The sequence below is a fragment of the Zalophus californianus genome, chromosome 2, assembly GCF_009762305.2.
Source record: "Zalophus californianus isolate mZalCal1 chromosome 2, mZalCal1.pri.v2, whole genome shotgun sequence".
NCBI lineage: Eukaryota > Metazoa > Chordata > Mammalia > Carnivora > Otariidae > Zalophus > Zalophus californianus.
In genome coordinates this window covers 117,179,703-117,202,389 of record NC_045596.1, presented here as the reverse complement: position 1 = coordinate 117,202,389, position 22,687 = coordinate 117,179,703, and the positions used below count along the sequence as shown (strand labels likewise).

Genomic DNA, 22,687 nt, shown 5'->3' with positions numbered 1-22,687 from the left:
ACTAGAACAAACAATCCTAAAATTTGTATGGAACCATAAAAGACCTCAAATAGCCAAAGCAATCTTAAAAAAAGAAAAACAAAACTGGAGGTATATCACAATTCCAGACTTCAAGTTATATTACAAAGTGGTAGTAATTAAAACAGTATGGTACTGGCATAAAAATAGACACAGATCAGTGGAATAGAACAGAAAACAATTATACAGTCAAGTAATTTTCAACAAAGGAGGAATGAATATGCAATGGGAAAAAGTCTTTTCAACAAATGGTGTTGGGAAAACTGGACAGCCACATGCAAAAGAATGAAACTGGACCACTTTCTTACACCATTCACAAAAACAAACTAAAAATGGATTAAAGACCTAAATGTGGGACCTGAAACCATAAAAATCCTTGAAGGGAGCACAGGCAGTAATCTCTCTGACATTGGCTGTAACAACATTTTTCTAAATATGTCTCCTGAGGCAAGGGAAATAAAAGCAAAAATAAACTATTGGGACTACATCAAAAAAGTTTCTGCACAGTGAAAGAAACAACAAAACTAAAAGGAAACCTATTGAATGGGAGAAGGTATTTGCAAATGGCATACCTGATAAAGGGTTAGTAAACAAAATATATAGAGAACTGATACAACTCAACACCCAAAAACCAAATAATCCAATTAAAAATGGGCAAAAGACTTGAACAGACATTTCTCCAAAGAAAACATACAGAGGGCTAACAGACACATGAAAAGATGCTCAATATCACTTATCATCAAGGAAATGCAAATCAAAACTACAATGAGATACCACTTTATACCAGTCAGAATGGCTAAAATCAAAACACAAGAAACAATGTTGACAAAGATATGGAGTAAAAAGAACCCTCTTGCAGTGTTGGTGGGAATGCAAATTGGTGTAGCCATTGTAGAAAACTGTATGGAGGTTCCTCAAAAAATTAAAATAGAACTACCCTATGATCCAGGAATTGCACTACTGGATATTTACTGGGTATTTACCCCAAAAATACAAAAGCACTAATTCAAGGGATATATGTGCCCCTATGTTTATTGCGGCATTATTTGCAATAGCTAAATCATGGAAGCAGCCCAAGTGTCCATTGATGGTTGAATGGATAAAGTTGTGGTGTGTACACACACACACACACACACACACACACACACACACACACACACACACACACACACACACACAGGAATATTCCTCAGCTGTAAAAAAGAATGAAATCTTGCCATTTGCAACAACACAGATAGAACTAGGGAGTATTATGCTGAGCAAAGTAAGTCAGAGAAACTCAAATATCATATTATCTCACTCATATGTGGAATTTTAAGAAACAAAAGAACAAAGGAAATAAAAAGAGAAAACCAAGAAGCAGATTCTTAACTATAGAGAGCGAACTGATGGTTACCAGAGGGGAGGTAAGTGGATGGATGAGGGATATAGGCATTGGAGATTAAAAAAAGAAGCGTTCCAATCATTTGGGCTAACTATATGGAAGAAAGCTTTTTATAATCTGATGTTTCTTTTCTAAAAACAGCTTTATTAATACATTGTACACCTCTAGTTCACTTGTTTAATGTTTGAAAGTGAATGGGATTTAATACATTTACAGAGTTATGTAACCATTTTTAACCACAATTTTAGAACATTTTCATTACCCCTTAACCCTTTCTTCCCACTCCTCTTTTCCTAGGCACTCACTAAATCTGTTTTCTGTTTCTATGGATTTGCCTGTGTCTTTTCAGTGGGATCATGCAATATGTGGTGTTTTATTACTGGCTTCTTAACTCAGCATGTTTTTTTGAGATTCATCTATCTTGTAACACATCAGCACTCTATTCTGTTTTATTGGTAAATAATATTTTATTGTATAGATAGCCCACATTTTGTTTAACCATTAGGTGATGGACATTTGGGTTGTTTCTATTTTTTGGTTATTATGAAAAATGTTTCTTTAAACATCTATATTTATGTTTTGTGTAGATATCTGTTTTTGTTTCTCTTGGGCAGATACCTAGTAGTGGAATTGCTAGGTTATAGAGTAATTCTATTTTTAACATTTTGAAGAACTGCCATACAGTCTTCCAAAACTTGCAACATTTTACATTCCTGCCAGCAGGGTATAAAGGTTCTAACTTCTCCAAATCCTCCCAGCACTTGTTACTGTCTCTTTTTGATTATAACCATTCTGGTAGATGTAATTTGCTTATCTCAAATCCAGTGTTTCTTAAGCAGACCCATGTAGGGGCTATAGATATTTTGTGGAAGATCTAAGCATTCTTTCTAAGAATTTACTTTTTTTGTTTGTTTGTTTTAAAGATTTTATTTATTTATTTATTTATTTTGACAGACACAGCAAGAGAGGGAACACAAGCAGGGGGAGTGAGAGAGGGAGAATAAGCTTCTGGCGGAGCAGGGAGCCCGATGCGGGGTTCGATCCCAGGACCCTGGGATCATGACCTGGGCTGAAGGCAGACACTTAACGACTGAGCCACCCAAGCGCCCCTCTAAGAATTTACTTTTTAAAAAAATTTGTCATGTTGATGGTAACTGAAAAAAAAAAAAGTAATAGAACTATACTATGGATCATCTGGCTCACCTGCCCACCTTATAACCAAGGACTGCCACACTCTTTCGGTGTCCACATTTACTTTGTGTTTAAAAGGCCATTGGCACCAAAAAATAAAACTTGAATTTTAACATGTTAACATTTTAACATGTTAAAGCCATAATTATACAAATCATATATTTTCTGCCAAGAGGCAGCCAAATTATATTTGGTTTCTGCTCAAATAATGCTATAATAAGGAATGGACATTTTGCAGTATTTAAATAGAGAAATGGTTAAATTATTGAGTCATCAAAGTATTATGATAAATGTAAAAGAACGTTATCCAACTTAGTCAACCTGATTGCAGTTTGATTGTTCTTTTAGCTGTGATTTGATTCATGAAAAGACTGTCACATTAAATTGTGATAAAATTATTTTTCTTTAGGTTTTTTTTTTGTATTTATATGTAAGTGTACTTTGGTTTCATAATTACGAAACTCTGGTTGTATGTTTATATATACTTAAGCAACATTGTAATAAAAAAACAAACATTTGAGAATCATGATCCTTATTTCTTTCTTTTAAAAGGGTCCACATATTTTTTTTAAGATTTTATTTATTTATTTGAGAGAGAGAGACAGAGATAGTGAGAGAGAGCACAAGCCAGAAGGAGAGGGGGAAGCAGGCTCCCCGCTGATCATGACCTGAGCTGAAGGCAGACTCTTAACCAACTGAGCCACCCAGGCACCCCAGGGGTCCATATATTATTTGAGTTTGGTAATCACTGTTGTTGATATCTTTAAGTTTAAATGCTTGGCTCTTTGTTTTTAAAATATTTTATTTATTTTATTTATTTATTTATTTGTTTATTTATTTATTTATTTATGTATTTATTTATGAGAGAGTGTGAGTGCACGCAAGTGCAGAGGAAGGGCAGAGGGAGAGAGAGGGGGACAAGCAGACTCCTTGCTGAGCAGAGCCCTAGGTAGGACTGGATCTCAGGACTCTGAGATCACGACCTGAGCGGAAACCAAGAGTTAGCCGCTTAACGGACTGAGCCACCCAGCTGCCCCTTGGCTCTTTGTTTTTAGTGGCAGGTGGGTAGCTCTAGAATCTGTGTCCTGTGGGATTTGAAGTTTGTATTTTTATTTGTTCAAAGTGTAATTTAAATAATTTTGTCAATGATTTGTTTTAAAAGCCATCCTACAATAAAGGCGGTATTAAAGAAAAATTATTTCTTTGTAAGTGTACTTACATATTTTTCACAACTTTTATCTTCACTGATAACTTTTAACTTCACAGGTAATCAGTATGCATTTCCAAAGCTTTTGGCTATGTTTGGGTCTTCTGTTCATCTCAATTAATGCAGAATTTATGGATGATGGTGTTGAGATGGAAGATTTTGATGAAAATTCAGAAGAGATTGATGTCAATGAAGGTGAACTCTCCTCAGAGGTAAGGTTATTGAGAAATGAGTTGTAAGTTATTCCTTTACAGGATACAGAGGACCTCTTAAGATTCATTTCAGTTCTAACAGTATTCATTTTCCAAACAAATAGAAAAACACTGTTTTTTCCCCAACTGTTAGAGTGCCCATGTATTACAGAGATTTATGCATTACACCTAGTACAGTTTTATTACAAAGTAAATATGGGGAAGGTTTTTACTATCAGAATAGGAATTTGTCACTGCTGAAGAGGACTGTTAGACTTCTATCTAAGAGAAAGGTTTTCATTCTTCTGACACTGCCAGCCCTCTTCAGATAGGAGATAAGGTAGTGTAATTTGCAGTTCTCCTAGGAGTAAAGTAAGTAGTTTTTCTTATTTCTCTGAGGAAAGGAAATACTAACCAGGAGGATGAATACGAAAGGGAAGTGATCATGAGGTAGGCATTTAATAAGGCTCAGCTGTGTTTGTGGCTCAGCATTGTTAAGACGTGGTTTGAGGTGGTGACTAACAGAAGTCTGAAAAACCTTGCAGAGATTTTTGTACATCCTGACAATCCAGAAGAACTTTTACATTGAGGAATATTCATAGATATACTGAGCCAGTCAGAAAATTTGTCAGAAATCTTGTTGATGGTAAGAATGGATGAGTTGTATTGTGCTATAGCAGCTAATTCAAGGGCCAAGGACCATAGCCTATAGCTGGTACAGACTTCTTCACCTCACTTACCTTGAGAGTTTTTCATTTGCAAACGAAAGTGTTGTTTAGCTGTTTAAGGTGAATATTCTTTCTCTTGTTAAAGTTTAAACTCCACAAGGACATTTCTTTTAAAACCTAGTTATGCAGTCTACAATAAGTAAGTAATCAAAGTGCTGATGATTGACTTAGGTACAGCTCCTACAAGGGTCTTTGGAGGTTAATACTGCAAAGGAATTGGGAGATACCGACCACTTCAACTGCATTTGGTGATATTTGAAAAAACGATAGGAAGTGGAATCTTGACCCATCAGTAATTATGTGGAATTGTGTTTGATTATTGGTTTCCACCCCTCTTAAAGAGGAAATGTACTATCAGGTTGGGGTAGAGACAGTGAATAGAAAAAGTACTTCATCCTTTTCTCTAAAGGCTGAGAAAAGAAATCATACAGGTAAAATCACAGAGATCAATTCAGAAAGGACCCAAATTGATCTATTACTTTAGGCAAAATTTATTCATTCATCATCAGTTCAAATTATTTTTTGATAATTTGTCAATAAATTATCTTTAATCTCTTAAATTGTTTTGTTGGTATGTTCTATAGAGCACAGCAGTTAAGTGTATAAGCTTTGGAGCCAGGCAGCCTGAGTTCCTATCATTGCATGTTACACTGGATGTAAGATGGGTGCAATAATAGTATTTTGCTCATAGAAGTCTTATGAGGATTAAAAGAACCACCATATCACCACCACCAATATCATTATCATCATCACCACAGCTAACGCTTACAGGGCCCTTGAAACTGCGCTTTGCTTTGTAGTGCTTTCTCTGTTGAATCTTTTTCTTCTCTGGGTTCCTAATCACTCAAAATGGTATTCTCATCCTCTACCATGTAACAGTGAAATTTAAGAGTTAATTTTAAACTCATCTACATGCTTGCTAAGTTTTTTATCTTATATGTGTTAGATCATGGTATTTCCTCTGTTTCTAATGATTTGTATTCCCAAATATTGTCACCTGTCAGGATCCTTTCAAGGCCATGTCAGCTGTATCATGAGGCCTTCTCTAATAGAATTTTTCCCCATCCCTCCTGTTTTAGAAGGAATCAGTGTATTATTCTCTGTTTGCACTTAGATGGTATTTTTTTTCTGGCATTGTATCTCTGATACTCTCTTGTATCTTACTGTACTAGGATGCAACGTTTTGAGGCCATGTCACCTTTTATTTATTTTACTTATATGTGTGTTACTACGTACTGGGTTCTTAACTAGTGAGATTATTTAATTAAAATATTTGCGAAGATGAATAACTTTAGATTTTAAAAAATCTATTTTCTAGATTAAATATAAGACACCTCAACCTATAGGAGAAGTATATTTTACAGAAACTTTTGATAGTGGAAGGCTGGCTGGGTGAGTATTCATTCAAGAGGATGTTTTCTTTGATTTAATTAGCTTTTTTCAAGTTATTGGTTATTGGCCTATGAAAATTGCCTCTACTATAAAACTGTAAAAAATGTTACTTTATTTGGCAGTGTAAACCAGTACCTTAACGCATTTTTATTATTGATAGAAATGTTTAACTTGAAGAGTTATTCATTTATACAAAGAAAATAATACAAATGAATTATGAATATAAAGTAAAAATTTATGACATTTCTTCATTCCTAAAGACAGATATTATTAACCTGATATCAGATGACAAATTCAAATTACTGTTCCATCCTAAATATTGGTTAAAAAAATAAATGTTACTATTTATTAATTATTATATACCAGACACTGTCCCAAGTGGGTAGGTAAGTACTGTCTTTATCTCCATTTTACAGGTGAGGAAACTGAGGCTTAGTATATCTTACATATGATCAAACAACTAGTAAATTGTGGATTCCAAATATGATTTAACTCTAACCTTGCAAGATTCTACATGGGCATCTTTATTTAGCCTCTAAGCATTTATTTATTTATTTTTAAAAATATTTTATTTATTTATTTGACAGAATGAGATAGAGAGAGAGCATGAGAGGGGGGAGGGTCAGAGGAAGAAGCAGACTCCCCGCTGAGCAGGGAGCCGGACGCGGGACTCGATCCGGGGACTCCAGGATCATGACCCGAGCCGAAGGCAGTTCCTTAACCAACTGAGCCACCCAGGCGCCCTCTAAGCATTTATTTTTTAATGAGAAGTGACTTTTGAGTAATCTTTTGTTGTATTTCTAATATGCATTGTGTCTATAAATTGCTGGTTTTAGTTTTAATGATACTTATTTGCTTTTATCTTTATTTACAGGTGGGTCTTATCAAAAGCAAAGAAAGATGATACAGATGCGGAGATTTCCATATATGATGGTAAAATATTTATTTAAATATTCAGTAAAACCAGAATGACCCCGAGTTCACTAGCTTTTGAAATTATATTTCTATTAAATATAGATATAGTATATGGGGTCTGGGCCGCCATCATGCTTCACAACAGAATGTTCAGTCTTTTGTCTATTTTTGTCTATTTCCGGAAGTCCCTGGGTGATCCATGCTTAAGCCACCATCGGGTTTCCTAACTCGGAAGGGCTGAATCTTCATTCCCCTGCAGTTAGTCATGGCCTGTCCAGCAGCAGTGTTTCCCCAGCTCCTGCCCTTCTCTGTTGTCGCATCTCAAGCACGGGCACACCTCCGTCAAGTTGTAACTGAGGGCAAGATCCTCCTCGCCGGTGCAGAACGGGGGATAACCTACGAGAGCTATGAGATATGTGGCTACTCTTGTAGCCCACATCTCCGGGCCTTACATCCCCTGTCACTGGGTCTCTGCTAGGATCCTGTTCAGGCTTTGCCATAGAAAGAAATGTCCTATATGCAAGGGTCATCTTTTCTTCCCTAATGGGACTTTGTTGTAGTATGATGAAAGAATTTCTTCTTCCTTCTAATCTAAAACCGGCCTCCTCCTTGGTTGTATCCTAAAGCAAGATCAGCCTCTTCTCAAGGTGACTGATCATGGGAATTCCCTCTCTCAGAGGACCTCATACCCATAAGGATGTGACCTCACATGCAGACTCCAACAGGCTGTTACGTGAGAACAATGACAAGAACAGTACATGAGATAATAGCATGTGTAGGATGTCAGCTGTCTATTCCTTTTCCTAGTTTATTTTGGTGTGAGATGGAGATCGTACCTGCATGTCTTCCTTTGCAGTGTTCTCCATCCCAGCAACTCCTCTGGGTTTGTATGTGCTTATATTCTCCATAAAGAACTTTACCACATGCTCAGATCAAGCAATATTGCGTTCATTCTCTAAATCCATTTAGGGAAAAGGATAATTTCACCCAAAGAAGCAGGAAGTCTGCAGAGATGTAACACAACCACCTCTAACCATCCACAGAAATACACATTATTAAACAGAATGCGTGGCTTAAAACATCTATGTTTAGGGGCATCTGGCTGACTCAGAAGAGTATGTGACTTTTGACCTCAGGGTTGTACCATTTAAGCCCCATGTTGGGTGTAGAGATTACTTAAAAATAAAAAATAAAAAATAAAAAAGCTATGTTTACACTACTTTAGTTTTTTCAAGAACTTCAGGTAGATACTTGTTTCACATTTGTAATTTTAGAAAAATCCATTGATGGAGTTTCCTAAAATGAAGTTATTGTCTATCTTACAAGTGAGTTTCAGTCTCTATTTCTTGCAGGACAGAAGTGGCTTTTAAAGTTTATTTTTATTTTTTTAAAGATTTTATTTATTTGACAGAGAGAGACAGCGAGAGAGGGAACACAAGCAGGGGGAGTGGGAGAGAGAGAAGCAGGCTTCCCACTGAGCAGGGAGCCCGATGCGGGGCTCACTCCTGGGATTATGACCTGAGCCAAAGGCAAACGCTTAAGGACTGAGCCACTGAGGCGCCTGACTTTTAATGTTTAAATGAGTTTTTACTTGAGTTCAAAGGTAAAAATCAAACAAGCAAAAAGCCAAACTTCTTAGCACTCAAGTTTGGTCTATAGTCTCATTAAACATAAATATCCATGAAAATAATATTCTCATATATTAGATTTAATATAGTTTCTGAATGGCTTTTATCAACATCTCGAAAGCAACTTCGAAAAATATGGAATCTGTTAAAGTGCTAGATCCTGAAAATGGTATTTTTGATATTGATAGTAGCAGCGTTGTTTACAAAGTGGTTAGTTGAGATTAATATTAGATTCTTTTGCAGGAATATTTATTATTCACAGTAGTTAATGGCAGCTTCTGTCAAGTACCACTTGAATAAAGCTCATTCTGAGCTTGTCAGGAGAAAGCAAACCTAAGAAAGGTGCTGGGGTATAGAGTTTGCATTTGGAATACATTTACATTTTTCAGATTAAGTATAAATATTGAATAAATACTAATTATTTAAATAACCAACTTTCAGGATGTAAAACCCTTTTTAAAATTTTATTTACCCTAGAATTGGGGCACCTGGGTGTCTCAGTTGGTTAATCATCTGAGTCTTGGTTTCCGTTCAGGTGGTGATCTTAGGGTCATGAGATGGCTCTGCACTCAGCATGGAGTTTGCTTGGGATTCTCTGCCCCTCCCTCTGCCACTTCACCCAGAGTGTGCTCTCTCTCTCTCTTTCCCTCTAAAATAAATAAATAAAATCTTAAAAGAAAATTTTTTTGTTTACACCAAAATTTATATTCACCGATATTGTCTAAAATTTGGCTAAATGATCAGTTAATAGAAAGTTGTTTATTTGGAATTGAGAAAAACCTCTTGTCATTGAGCAATAATTTCCCTGTCACAAGTTTTCTAAAATTGAAGTGCTATTTGGTACCTTTTTCAAAGCTGATAAATATATGTGCATAATTGCAAGGAAAAAAAGGACAAGTTTAAAAAATTCTTTATGATAGGGGCGCCTGGGTAGCTCAGTCATTAAGCGTCTTCCTTCGGCTCAGGTCATGATCCCAGGGTCCTGTGTTGGAGCCCCACATTGGGCTCCCTGCTCCGCAGGAAGCCTGCTTCTCCCTCTCCCACTCCCCCTGCTTCTGTTCCCTTTCTCACTGTCTCTCTCTCTGTCAAATAAATAAATCAAATCTTAAAAAAAAAATTCTGTATGATAAATATCCTGAAAATCCTAAAGATAAAGTTATTTCTTAAAAGAAGAAACCATGGGTTTTTATTTTTGTGAAACCATGGTTTAGTAGTGATAATACAATTTATCATCACTGTGAGAGAAGAAATATCAAATGAATTCATGTTTTTTAGAGAAGTATTGTATAACCAAATTAGGGAGAGGAAAAGGAATAGAAACCTGTGAGCTTTTAAAAATGCATTTTATAGGGGCACCTGGGTGGCTCAGTTGATTGAGCGTCTGCCTTCGGCTCAGGTCATGATCCCGGGGTCCTGGGATTGAGTCCCACATTGGGTTCCCCGGCTTGTGTTCTCTCTTGTCATCTCTCGTCTGTCTTTGGTTAGGTTTATTCCTAGGTATCTTATGGTTTTGGGTGCAAGTGTAAATGGAACCTACTCCTTGATTTTTTTTTTCCTCTATCTCATTGTTGGTGTATAGAAATGCAACTGATTTCTGTGCATTGATTTAAAGTTTTGTTTTATTTTTCCCAAATCAGCCTTCAAGAAAAAATCTTATTGGTCACTGCTAGTAAATAATTTGTAGGTCAGTGTCTTGGGTTTTAGTTTAATTGCTTTGCTTTACATTTTAGGAAGATGGGAAATAGAAGAATTGAAAGAAAACCGAGTGCCCGGTGACAGAGGCCTGGTACTGAAATCTAGAGCAAGGCATCATGCAATAGCTGCTGTATTAGCAAAACCCTTCATTTTTGCTGATAAACCCTTGATCGTTCAGTAAGTTTTATTATGTTTTACAGTACTTTTTCTGAAATTTGTATTAGTTTTCTATAATTTGGCTTCTGAATATAGCTATAATGGGTATAAAATGGGCATAAAAATCCAGATTTCCTTTTCAGTTTCACTTACTTAAATACACAATGCATGTATATACACAGACACTCTGAGGTTTTGAGGGAAAGCCAGGTCGATTTAAAAATTATATAATATATACTACAATCTAAAAAATTCTGCCACCATAGACTATACAATTTCATACTAAGATCACCATTTTTATTTTAACTCTTTTCTTAAAATTACTTGCTCTGAGGATATTAACTTGGGTATATTCAGAATAGAACCATAAATGTTGCTGTTAAACTAGTTATAAGATTCAAAGGAAACAAATTTATTTTAAAAAGTATGTGCATATATATAGATCAGTGTCTTTCCACCTTTTATTTTTTAATTTTTAAAAATTTAAATTCAATTTAATTAACATATAGTATATTATTAGTTTCAGAGATAATTCAGTGATTCAGCAGTTGCATATAACCCCCAGTGCTCATTCCATCAAAGGGCACATGTTTTCACAGACAATCCTTTCCTCCCGTCCCCGACAACGTGACATAAACTGGTTTTATTATGATGTTGCTGACATGTTTACCGTCATAAAATCAGGTGTAAATTCTTCAATATTCACCTACATAAAATGGATATAAGACAAAATAGATTTATACAAATACAATTACAAAGCTGATAAAATTCAAATTAAAAACAAAAGGAAATGCATAAATGTTATTTTCTCCCTTATGGTAGAAGATTTGGCTGTCCAAAGTTAATGACAACACAAAGAAATATTATTAAATGTAAAGTATATCACTCTAGAACCCTTTCAGTTTTTTTGTTAACATTGTTAAACATGTTCCTACATAGTATAACTAAAATGTCATTTTGTGTTTTAGCAATTTTAAAAAATATGGCATTTGGTATAATTGGCTTAATTTTTCGCTTGTGTCGCTTTGGCTTAGTTGCACTGTCCTGTGAATAAATTTAAAGTTTTAAATAATGTCAAATAGTATATGACTATTATTTTAACAAATTGAAAATATTTTTACAAGTACTTATTGGAACTAATATTTAAGCTTGATACTATTTGTCATTATTCAGGGTTTGGCTTTTCTTTTTTCTTGAAAGTTTGAAAGTAATCCTATTATTCTGTTGAAACTTAGTTGAATATAATATCACTTTCTATTTTGACCCTCTGTGGCTTAAATGAAAGGGAAAGAAAAATAATAGAAAGTGTAATATTTTCAGAGTAAAATGAATCAAATTTAGTATTTTCAGAAAGTATAAATCACTCCTAGGCAAGTAAGCAAAAGATAGAAACAAAGATTGGATGATAAGTGTAGAAGAATTATTAAAGTAATTGTGAAATTATGCCCTGAAAAAAGAAGAGGAGGACCAACAGGAATTGAATAGAAGTCTTTGCTTTGCTTAAAAACAACCCAAAGAAGGAGAGTGAATGTCTTCTCTTAATATTGATAAAATGAAATGGGATATTAAATAAAGTAATTTTATATTAACTACTGTAAATACTATGGACTCACAATATAACTTTCCTTTAAAACTGCTCCTCCCACATGGTGTACATGTTAATATGCATTGTGTGGTCATGTAAGTTTGAGAAATGAAGAATATCCTAGACAGAAGGAACCACATTTGCTTCACCATTACAGACTTGGAGAAAGAAGTTCTACATGCAGAAACCTCCTTCTAACTTCAGTAGTGTGTTTTCCAGACATATTTGACCACAGAATTTCATCCCCCAACAAGAATTACTGCCTCATAGGACAGTGTGGGGAATGATAGTCTTACAGAAGATAGTGTTGCCACATACTCTTACACGTCCTCCTTTGTCCTGGACCAAGGAATAGCAGCAGTCGAGCTGTATGACACACAGTTCACTGATCTCTAATGCACTGTGAACTATTTGCATTAGGTACGATTAATGATTTGAAAACTCCGGAAGTTTGCAATGTAAGAAATAGACATAATGATTGGGTCTAGGCATATTACAACCACAAAGCTATGTTCATATTTATAGATAGATTACAACATATTTTTTTCAGTTCTTACCTTTTCACAGAACCCTTGTCTTTAGATCAAATAAAACTATATTTTTATTTTATTTTACCTGAAATAATTAATATTTACCTTTAATTCACACTATGTACCATTTCTTACTTTATAGTCCATAAAAACGTGTTCCATGAGAAAAAATTTCTTTGCCAGCTACTGCTTAAAATAAAAATAGTGACGAGGCTTTGAGGAAAACAAACTGTCCTTTATTTCAAAAATGAAAAAGAACAAACCCTTTCTTTTGATCATACAGAAGCTAACATTTTGGGCATCTGTCCATTGCTGTGCATGGTATTATTTAAGTATCACAATCCTTTGTGGTCCTCGAGCTTGAATAATTTGGCTTTACACTAGGTGTCACTAGAGTAAGTAGCAGAATCAAGGATAAATCTCAGGTCTCTCTGGCTCCAGAGTACATGCTGGTAAGACTTCTTGAGAAACAAAGCAGAGTAGAAGGTAGTGGGAAAGATCACCAACATCTGGCAACTCAGATAGTCACTTAAAATTTTACTGTATTTCCTTTGCTCTTTTCAGTGCAAAATATATATACACTAACTAGGTTCAAACTATCAAACGGTTTTGTATGCTATTTTTTCGTTGTTTTTACTTTTGTATCACTAAAGTTTTTTTTTTTTTTAAGAAATATTTTAAACTACAGTCCTTTCTTAAAATTGTCACTGGTTCCTGTTGCTTCTCTAGTTTTCATCTCTTTTTCTTTTAATTCATCAAACCGATTCACAGCCGTTTTGGTTTTTACTGTTTTTCGCTCTGAGGGCTATTTCATTGATTATTTCACACTTAATTCAATAATTTACCAAAAATTTCTCCTAAATACTGCTCAATATTGTCTGTATCAATTGCCTAAACAAGACTATTTCCTTTAAAAAACAAAACAAAACAAAAAACCTTTGCTGAAAATTACACAGTGTTGCAAATCTATGAGAAGGCTCTCACATCAGTTCAGTCTTTCAGTTGTTTTTCTGTATTTCCTGGCTGTTAAGGTCTGAAATACTCCAGTCTATTGATTGAGATTATGAAATCTCTTTGCTGGAGGTATTTAATTAAATGTACAAGTTATCTAATAGGGTTAGGTGTAGTTGAATTAAAATACAAATTAGTGAACTGGATATATCTAAGATCTATCAGCAATTTCTTAGAAATCTGTTGCTGTGGCTATGGTCCTCATAATCTTCATTTTTTAGTTTATAAAGAAGTATGCATAGTGTATACCTTATCTGAATTTGAAATTTCCTGTTATAGTATTAAAGTATCTTATCCTTAATTCAGCACTTTTGATGGAAAAAATTATTTCAACAAGTTGGTTGGCTTTTCTATAGTTGATTATAATCATTCTATTTTTAATATTTTAAGGATGTGCATAGAAAAAGCATTTCTGCTTATTCCCTTTGTGTTGTGAATATGCTTTTTAAGAGCTTTCTGGTAATGTAAAACACTTGTGTTTAAATGAATTGAGAGTAATACATTTGATTTTGAAGAGCAATTAGTAATTTTTTTTATTTATCAGCAGTATGATTCTTTTTCCCTTCATTTAGATATGAAGTAAATTTTCAAGATGGTATTGATTGTGGAGGTGCATACATTAAACTCCTAGCAGACACTGATGGTTTGAATCTGGTATGATATTTTAATGTTTAAGAAAACCTTATTAAAGTTAATATTTTTAAGGAGTGGTTGAGAAAACTATAATTTTTATTTTCAACTGAAATCAAAACCTTAAAAATCTTTAACCAGCATGAGTTTGTGTAGCTTTCAGAGTGTGCCTTCAAGTTTCATACACAGCTGTGTTACTTGATGGCATCAGTTTTGTAATCTTTAGCAACATAATAAAGTTTGCCATGTCTATAAGTAAAAAATAACATGGTGCTTATCAGTGTCATTGAAAGATCAGCTTTGAGTTATTTTCTTTACAAATTAAGAATCGTAAGTTTGTTTGGAGAAGTAAAATAACAGAGCAAAGCAGTAAAACGAAATGGCCAAAGAACCAAATAAAAAAGGTGGGTCAGTTCAGGAGTTGGTAGTCTACAAAAAATAACGGGGTTAAAATGTTTTGAGAATGAAGCAAGTGTATTAAGTTGGAGACATTTCTTGTAGCATTCTCCTGCCGGGGGCTGTGTCAGGGCTTCTGCATATAACAGACATAAGATAAATGAGACATCAGTGAGATATTTGTCAGAACGCATGGCTATGCATAGGCTGTGAAACATGGATTAAAGGATTCATGTTACTGTTATTAATAGAATCAGTTAAAGGGGAGCCCATTTGTAGTACAGGTTGGAGCTCTTGTTTTGGGTATCGTAAGATGACCATCACTCAAAAGTATAATGACATAATAAAGTTAAATGCTAGGTATTTTTCTCAGCACTTTATCTGATTAGCTCAGTTAATCCTCAGAGAACCCTGATAAGGCAGGTACTATTATTATTTCCATATTTGAAAGGTAATGAAACATTCAGGACTACACTAAGGCTAAGAAATTTACTCAGGGCTACATACAGCTGGTTAACAGCAGTGGTAGGATTTGAACCCCGGGATCTGACAAGAGATCCAAGCTTTTAGCTAATAGGCCATGCCAAATAAAGAGAAATTACTAGTAGTAAAACAGGGAGCATGTCTCTGTATCTGTGTGTGTCTGAATCTCTCTTTACTCTGTGCTCAGGAAGGTTATTCTCTGGTGTCGTCTTGAACAACAGTAATGGTAATCACTGTAGTCTTAAAGTCCTAAGTATGCTTTTCTCTGTGCTTAATTTTCTTAACAAAATATTAATAGTTTTATAATAGATTTACATAAAGTAATCAAAGCTTATCATGATGTTGGTAGGGTGGTTTCAGCTTCTCTCCTACATCGTCAGGAAGGAAGTAGTATGTGCATTTTTTAAAAATCTATTTTTGAAAGAAAAATTGTCTTTTTTCTATGTCCTTTATTGTGACTTGTGTCAAATAATTCTTTGGTGATTTAACATTTAATACATTTTTATAACCTCTACCCAATTGGATAGAATAGAAAAATTCATCAAATACTCTAATTCTGGACTAATCCCAACACATCTCTTTTTAAAGGAAAACTTTTATGATAAAACATCCTATACCATTATGTTTGGACCAGATAAATGTGGAGAAGATTATAAACTTCATTTTATCTTCAGACATAAGCATCCTAAAACTGGAGTTTTTGAAGAGAAACATGCCAAACCTCCAGATGTAGACCTTAAAAAGTTCTTTACAGACAGGAAGACTCATCTTTATACCCTTGGTATATCCTTTTAATTGATTCGTTAATTCAAAAATACTTACTGACTACTGATATTTTCATGGCAGGTGCTTTGGGAGAAACAAAAACATGGATCCTACCCTTAAGGAACTTATCTTTTCAGGATAATTATAATGCATATAGTGCAGGTAGAAAATAAAGTGCCATATGAGAGGTGCAGATGAGGTAAGAGTTCAAAAGCAGTATTACTTCCAGTTTGGAGACTGAGAGAAAACTTAGTAGAGGAGATTATATATTAATTAGTCTTGAAGTGTGGCTAGAACATGGAAAATAGAAGAGAAGGATATTTTAGGTGCTGTGACATTAGTGGTGCTGGAAGAATAGGAAACTGGAAAAGAAGATACAAGAGGAAGAAGTCCTTGATGCCAAACTCAGAAGCTTGGACTTTACAAACTGTTGTGATTATTGTTATAGATCCTACCTCATGGTAGCTGTGGGCACATATTTAAACTTTGGAAGAGAAAGTATTGAGCAACCACTTTATTAACATCTTTAGCTTTACTTCAGTAAATAGGAGATTCCATAGACAATGAGTGGGAGGAACATTACAAGGGATTGTTTCTCCTCTTCCCAAGTGTGTAAGGTTCTGGAGCTTTGATGTGTCCATGATTATTTAAAATCATAGTCTGTCAGAACCTGACAGGACAACTCTACCCAGGACTAAGATATTTGTTTCCTTTCCAAAGACTGCAGTTGCAGAAATATTCATGTCTGCCAAGGCAATGACCAGTTTTATTTTTAATGTCAGCATTGACAGTAAGGAGCTTTTTTTGAAACTGGAAAATAGAACTGGATGTTTTGGGGAACATAAACTGTAGAGATAATGAGAAATTGTAACTAGAACAAGACAAATGAATTTCATTAGACTTTGTACAAACTTGGTGAAAAGCAACTTGGTGTGATATGTCAAAGACCATAAGTTTATGTGTTTTGAAACCACAATTCCATTTTCAAGAATTTATCCAAAGAAAATAACCCAGAAGAAAGAAAATGAGCTATGTGTAAAAATATACTGTAAACTTAAAGCAACCCAAATGTTACAGTAGGAATTTTATATACAATACAAAAATGGTAACTATGGAAGTGTTTAGCAACAGGGGAAAATGTTTATAATATTAAAATGTCAAAAGAAATGAGATTCAAAGCAGAGGAGCATCATCATGGTGACCATTAGACAAACTGTGCAAATAGATTAGAAAAAGAAAACTAATTTTCATTAGTCACCTAATGCATGCCGTGCCCTGTGCTCAGTACTTTGTTTAGAACCATCATGTGAGGTGAGCAGGTTCTCTCAATTTTACCTTAACTTAGGTTAAGTAACTTGCCTTAGGAAAAAAAAGTAACTGGTAGGACTAGAATTGAAATTCAAGTCTAACTTATAAACATTTGCTTTCTTATACTACACATAAAAACTTTGTTGTACTAGGATTATTGAATGACTTTTTAAAAAATTTTCTGTACCACTATTATATTTTTATAACATCATTTTGTAGTTGTTCTAAGAACCTCACAGAGTATCTTAAAAGGCTTTATAATCCAATGCTTTTTACTGTAAATTCATTTAAAATATTTAGTATAGTTTTAGACAAAGATGTCTTTTCACATATGAGTATTTGTCACATGCTTTTTTTGTTTTAACTGTAATTTTTAAAAATTTCAGTTGCTAAATTTATTCAGCACATTCTTTTCAAGATTTTTCTTGAGAAATGCCTTTTTTGAATCAGGAAGAATCTAGTACTTTTTTTCTTTTTTTTTACATTTAAGCTCTTACTCTGCTTAAATCTTGACTTTTTCCTTTGGGTAGTAGTATGGTTTTATAATCTCAGCTGTAATAGAAGAGGAAATATGGAAGGAAAAGAAAAGGGAGAAAACATTGAGTGTTTGTGTTATTTTATTTGTATATAAATTGTAGTATTTGATTTTGATGTAAGTAACTTGGTATTGTTGTGACTGAAACCTCTGGAGATTGTTCTTGCTTCAGAACTGTTTCTTCAGAATGTGGTAGACCGCTTACTAAGTTGGGATGATCCTTACATTCGGTTGACAGCTCCTACTTCGTAGCTTACTGAAAGCAAATGTTAGGCAGCTATTTTCATTTACCATTCTTTCCAAAGATATAAAGTTTACCCACTTTACCCACTACCCCCAAGTTTACAGAAGGAGGAGAGAACTTTTATTTTGTTATTACAATGGAAAAGAGGGTTCAATATGACACTTGGCTTGGGTACTTTTAGAGAGCTAGAAGTCACCTCCAAACAGACTTAAGTGTAAGCTTGAATATTTTCAATCAACCTTAAGATATTTTAAACTGCAGTGTATGAATCATTGAATTTGAAATGCCAATGAACTTTAAAATTTTCTAGGAAATGGTAGTCATGTATCTGTGAATTTCCTGATTTTGGTGACTAGATTGGGGTTATGTAGGGGAATGTCCTCGTTTGTAGAAAATAGACATTAAAACATACAGGGATGATGTGTGTGAAGTCAGTAACTGACTCTCAAGTGCTTCATGAAAAAAGTCCTTTATTGTGCATTTGCAACTTTTGAAGTTTGAGATAGTTTCAAAAAAGTTATTTTGAAATACTGAAGAAGATTGGATTGCATTCTGTAATTATAAAAAAGTGAAGCTGACTGGTTGTGAGAATCCAGAACTGAGTTAGCTCCTGGATATTCTTTATTTGAGAAGTAATGGAGCTTTTCATTAAATTATGATTACTTAAGACAAAATTTTATATTTGGTTTTAGAAAACATTATACCTAGTGATCTTAGCATATTTTGATTTAATACATTGTAATTCCTCGATTTCTGGTTGAGAAAGAAATTTACCCGTGAAATTTAGGGTAGTTTTCTTATTTAGAAGATTATCTTTAAAAATGTCAGTCATTATGGTAAGTGTAATATATTTAAATTGGTCTTTAGTGATGAATCCAGATGACACATTTGAAGTATTAATTGATCAAATAGTTGTAAACCAAGGAAGCCTATTAGAAGATGTGGTTCCTCCTATTAATCCTCCCAAAGAAATTGAAGATCCCAGTGATAAAAAGCCTGAAGAATGGGATGAAAGAGCAAAAATCCCAGATCCTTCTGCTGTCAAACCGGAAGACTGGTAAGTGAAGAATTCAGTAGCAAAACATTAGTTGGTATAATTCAGTAATGAGATATTCCATATAAGCGAAGTTTACAACCAGTGAAGCATAGTCTTTTAAACATTGCAATTACTTATTTTGACTATTTTGGGTGAAATACTTAATCTAAAATAGATTTTGTAGGGGCACCTGAGTGGCTCAGTCAGTTACTAGATTTCAGCGCAGGTTGTGATCTCAGGCTTGTGAGATTGAGCCCCATGTCCAGCTCTGCTCTGGGTATGGAGTCTGCTTAAGATTCTGTCTCTACCTCTCTCTTTACTCCCCCCCTCAAAAAAACAAAATAGATTTTGTACATCTTTGCCTTTTAATTATCTTAATTTTCATTTTAATATTTTAATTTTCTTGCCTTTTTCAATATTTTTTTATGTTTCTGGTGCTCTGTGTATGTGTGTTGGGGGGGGAGTTCCATGAATCTAAAACACCAACACTTGAATTTTAATTCCTAGTTTGATCTTTATCATCATATATGTGTGTGCATATTTTATATAGTTAGTCTTTTCAGTTAATGATTACTGGGCTTAAAATAGCCATATGTTCAACATCTTATAAAACTATATAGGATTCACTCATATTAGATTGCTTAGCTGAGTATTTGTGTTGTTTTCATTCTATAGGATTATGAGTGTTTTCCTTAAAAGAAATGTATTCAGTTCCCGAGTTCCCATAGCTTTGAGTTCAGATGATGAGAGATAACTGTTAGCTCACCCTAACTCACCCGGTTCCTAGGAGGCAGGAAACTGAGAGTGGCTAGCTGACTGGTTCTGGCTCAGGCTCTCTCCTGTGGTTGGAGTTGGGCATTCATCTGAAGGTTTGACCCTGGCTATAAAGTGAGCATCTGCTTTACTTTATATAACTGGCTTATGTGGCTGTTGTCAGGAAGTTTCAGTGCCTTGCCACTTGGGTCTCTCCTTATGTGTGCTCATGGCATGGTGGATGGCTCCACCAGAGGGATTGCCCACAGAGGGGGAGAGAGCACAACCAGAGAAATTGTAACGTCTTTTGTAGCCTAATCTCAGAGGTGACCGGTCAGCACTCCAGCTGTATTCTGTCACACAGGCTAACCTTGTCTGGTACATTTGGGAGGGGTACTACACGAAGGCATAAATACTAAGTATGATTTTGTTTTTTATTTATTTGTTTTTTAGAGAGCTGGGGAGGGGCAGAGGGAGAGGGAGAGAGAGAATCTTAAGCAGGCTCCACACCCAGCATGGATCTCACAACCCTGAGATCATGACCTGAGCCAAAATCCAGAGTTGGATGTTTAACTGCCTGAGCCACCCAGGTGCCCCACTAAGTATGATTTTTTAAAGTTCTGTTCTTAGTTTACTAAGAGTTTTGTTTTTTTCCATGATTGGGTGCTGGATTTTGTAAAGTACTTTTGTGCATCTGTTGATGACCATGTGGGTTTTGTCTCTTATTTTCTTAGTATGGTGTATTATATTGATTGATTTTCAAAGGTGGACCTTGCAGTCCACCTGGTCAGCAAATATTGTCCTTTTTATATTTGCTGGATTTTCATTGCATGTTTTCTGTCAGATTTATCAAAGTGTAATTTTCATATAGGTTAATTCATTTATTTTAGATAGACAGTTCTATGTGTATGGACAGACATACACAATGATGTAACTACTACCACAATCATGATATGGAATATTTCTGTCATCCCAGAAAGGTTCCTCATATCCTTTATAATCACTTCCTCCCACCCTTATGCCTGTTGCGCAACGACTGATTTGATATCTGTCTTTTAGAGCTTTGCCTTTTCCAGAATATCATATAAAATGGAATCATATGGTATACAGCTTTTGTTTCTGGTTTCTTTCACTTAAATAATACTTCTTGAAATTCATCCATATTTTTGTTTATGTAAGTGGTTAGTTTTGTTTTAGGGATTTATAGGGATTCATCATAATTTGTTTATCCAGTCACACATTGATGGAGATTTTGGTTGTTTCCATTTTGGGGCAGTTATGAATAAAGTGTTTATAAACACTTGTGGACAGGGCTTTGTGTGAACATAATTTTTCCTTTTTCTTGGGTACATACCTAGGAGTGGGATTGCCAGATTATACAGTAAGTATGTGTTTAAATTTCTAAGAAACTGTCAAACTTTTCCAAAGGGCTATACCATTTTGCATTCACACTAATATTAAGTAAGGGTTATAGATCTTATACATTTATGGCATTTGGTATTATGTTTTTTTTATTGAGATGTAATTGACATACAACATTGTATTGGTTTAGGTGTACAACATAATGACTTGATATGTGTGTAAATTGCAAAATGATTAGCACATTAAGTATAATTGACATCCATTACCACACAGTTACAAATTTGTGTGTGTGTGCACGTGTGTGATGGGAACTTTTAAGGCCGACTCTCTTAGCAGCTTTCAAATACACAATACAGTGTTATTAACTGTAGTCACCATGCTGTACATCACATCCCCAGAGCTTATTTATTTTATAACTAGAGTTTGTACCCTTTGATCTTTTTTTTTTTTAAAGATTTTACTTATTTATTTGACAGAGACAGCACAAGCAGGGGGAGTGGCAGGCAGAGGGAGAGGGAGAAGCAGGCTCCCCGCTGAGCAGGGAGCCCAATGTGGGGCTCAATCCCTGGGATCATGACCTGAGCCGAAGGCAGACGCTTAACCGACTGAGCCACCCAGGCACCCCCCTTTTTGATCTCTTGATACTGTTTTTTGTTTTTGTTTTTCTTTGGCTATTTTGAAAGGTTTGTAGTGATCTCTAATGTCGTTTTGATTTGCATTTCCCTGATAACTAATTATGTCGAGCAACTTTTCACTCACCTCCCATTCATATCATTTCTTTGATCAAGTATCTTTTCAACTTTTTTGTTTTAATTGGGTTATTTTTTATGTTGAGTTATGGAAGCTCTTTATATTCTGGATACAGGTATTATATTAGTTATCTATTGCTATGTAACAAATTATCCCAAAACCTAGCAGCTTAAAACATTATCTCACAGTTTCTGTGATTCAGGAATCTGAGAACAGATTAGCTGGGTCTTCTGGCTCTGGGTTTCTCACAGGCTGTAATTAAGATGTCAGCTGAGACTGTAGTCATCTAAAGGCTCAACCGGGAGTGGATCCACTTTCAATCCCACTCAAGTGGGTTTTGGCAGGGTTCCGCTTCTCAAAGGACTGAATTGTCATTGTTGGACTGAGAGCCTCAATTCCTTGCTGGATGTTGGCCAGAGTCCTCTCTTGGTTCCTTGCAATCTAGGCCTCTCCATAGAGTAGCTCACAACATAGTAGCTCTCTTCAAGGAAGCGAAAGTGAGGGAAGAGAGAGTGCAGAGAAGCTGGACGTCACAGTCCTTACTGCATTAACAGTGTCCTCCACAAATCCATATCTACCCAGAACCTATGATTATGACTTTATTTGGAATTAGGGCCTTTACAGATGTAATCAAATTAAGATGAGGTCATACTGACTTAGGATCTAATGTGACTGGTGTTCTTAGAAGAAGAGAGAAATTTGGACAGATACACACAGGGAGAACACCATGTGACAACTCAGGCAGAAATTGAAGTGATGCATCTACAAGCCAGGGGACACCAAGTATTGCCAGC

At 35.0% G+C, this 22,687-nt stretch overlaps 1 protein-coding gene across 1 annotated transcript in view; it reads left to right on the top strand.

The window, feature by feature from the left end:
- CLGN (calmegin) overlaps positions 1 to 22,687 on the top strand; it is a 54,143-nt gene that overhangs the window by 11,616 nt on the left and 19,840 nt on the right. Inside the window, exons 2-8 of the mRNA XM_027600389.1 lie at positions 3,860 to 4,012; positions 6,038 to 6,111; positions 6,986 to 7,044; positions 10,385 to 10,526; positions 14,204 to 14,285; positions 15,729 to 15,921; positions 18,860 to 19,049. Of these exons, the coding sequence (XP_027456190.1) occupies positions 3,869 to 4,012; positions 6,038 to 6,111; positions 6,986 to 7,044; positions 10,385 to 10,526; positions 14,204 to 14,285; positions 15,729 to 15,921; positions 18,860 to 19,049 (884 nt within the window). The 5' untranslated portion in view covers positions 3,860 to 3,868. The remainder of the gene's footprint in view (positions 1 to 3,859; positions 4,013 to 6,037; positions 6,112 to 6,985; positions 7,045 to 10,384; positions 10,527 to 14,203; positions 14,286 to 15,728; positions 15,922 to 18,859; positions 19,050 to 22,687) is intronic.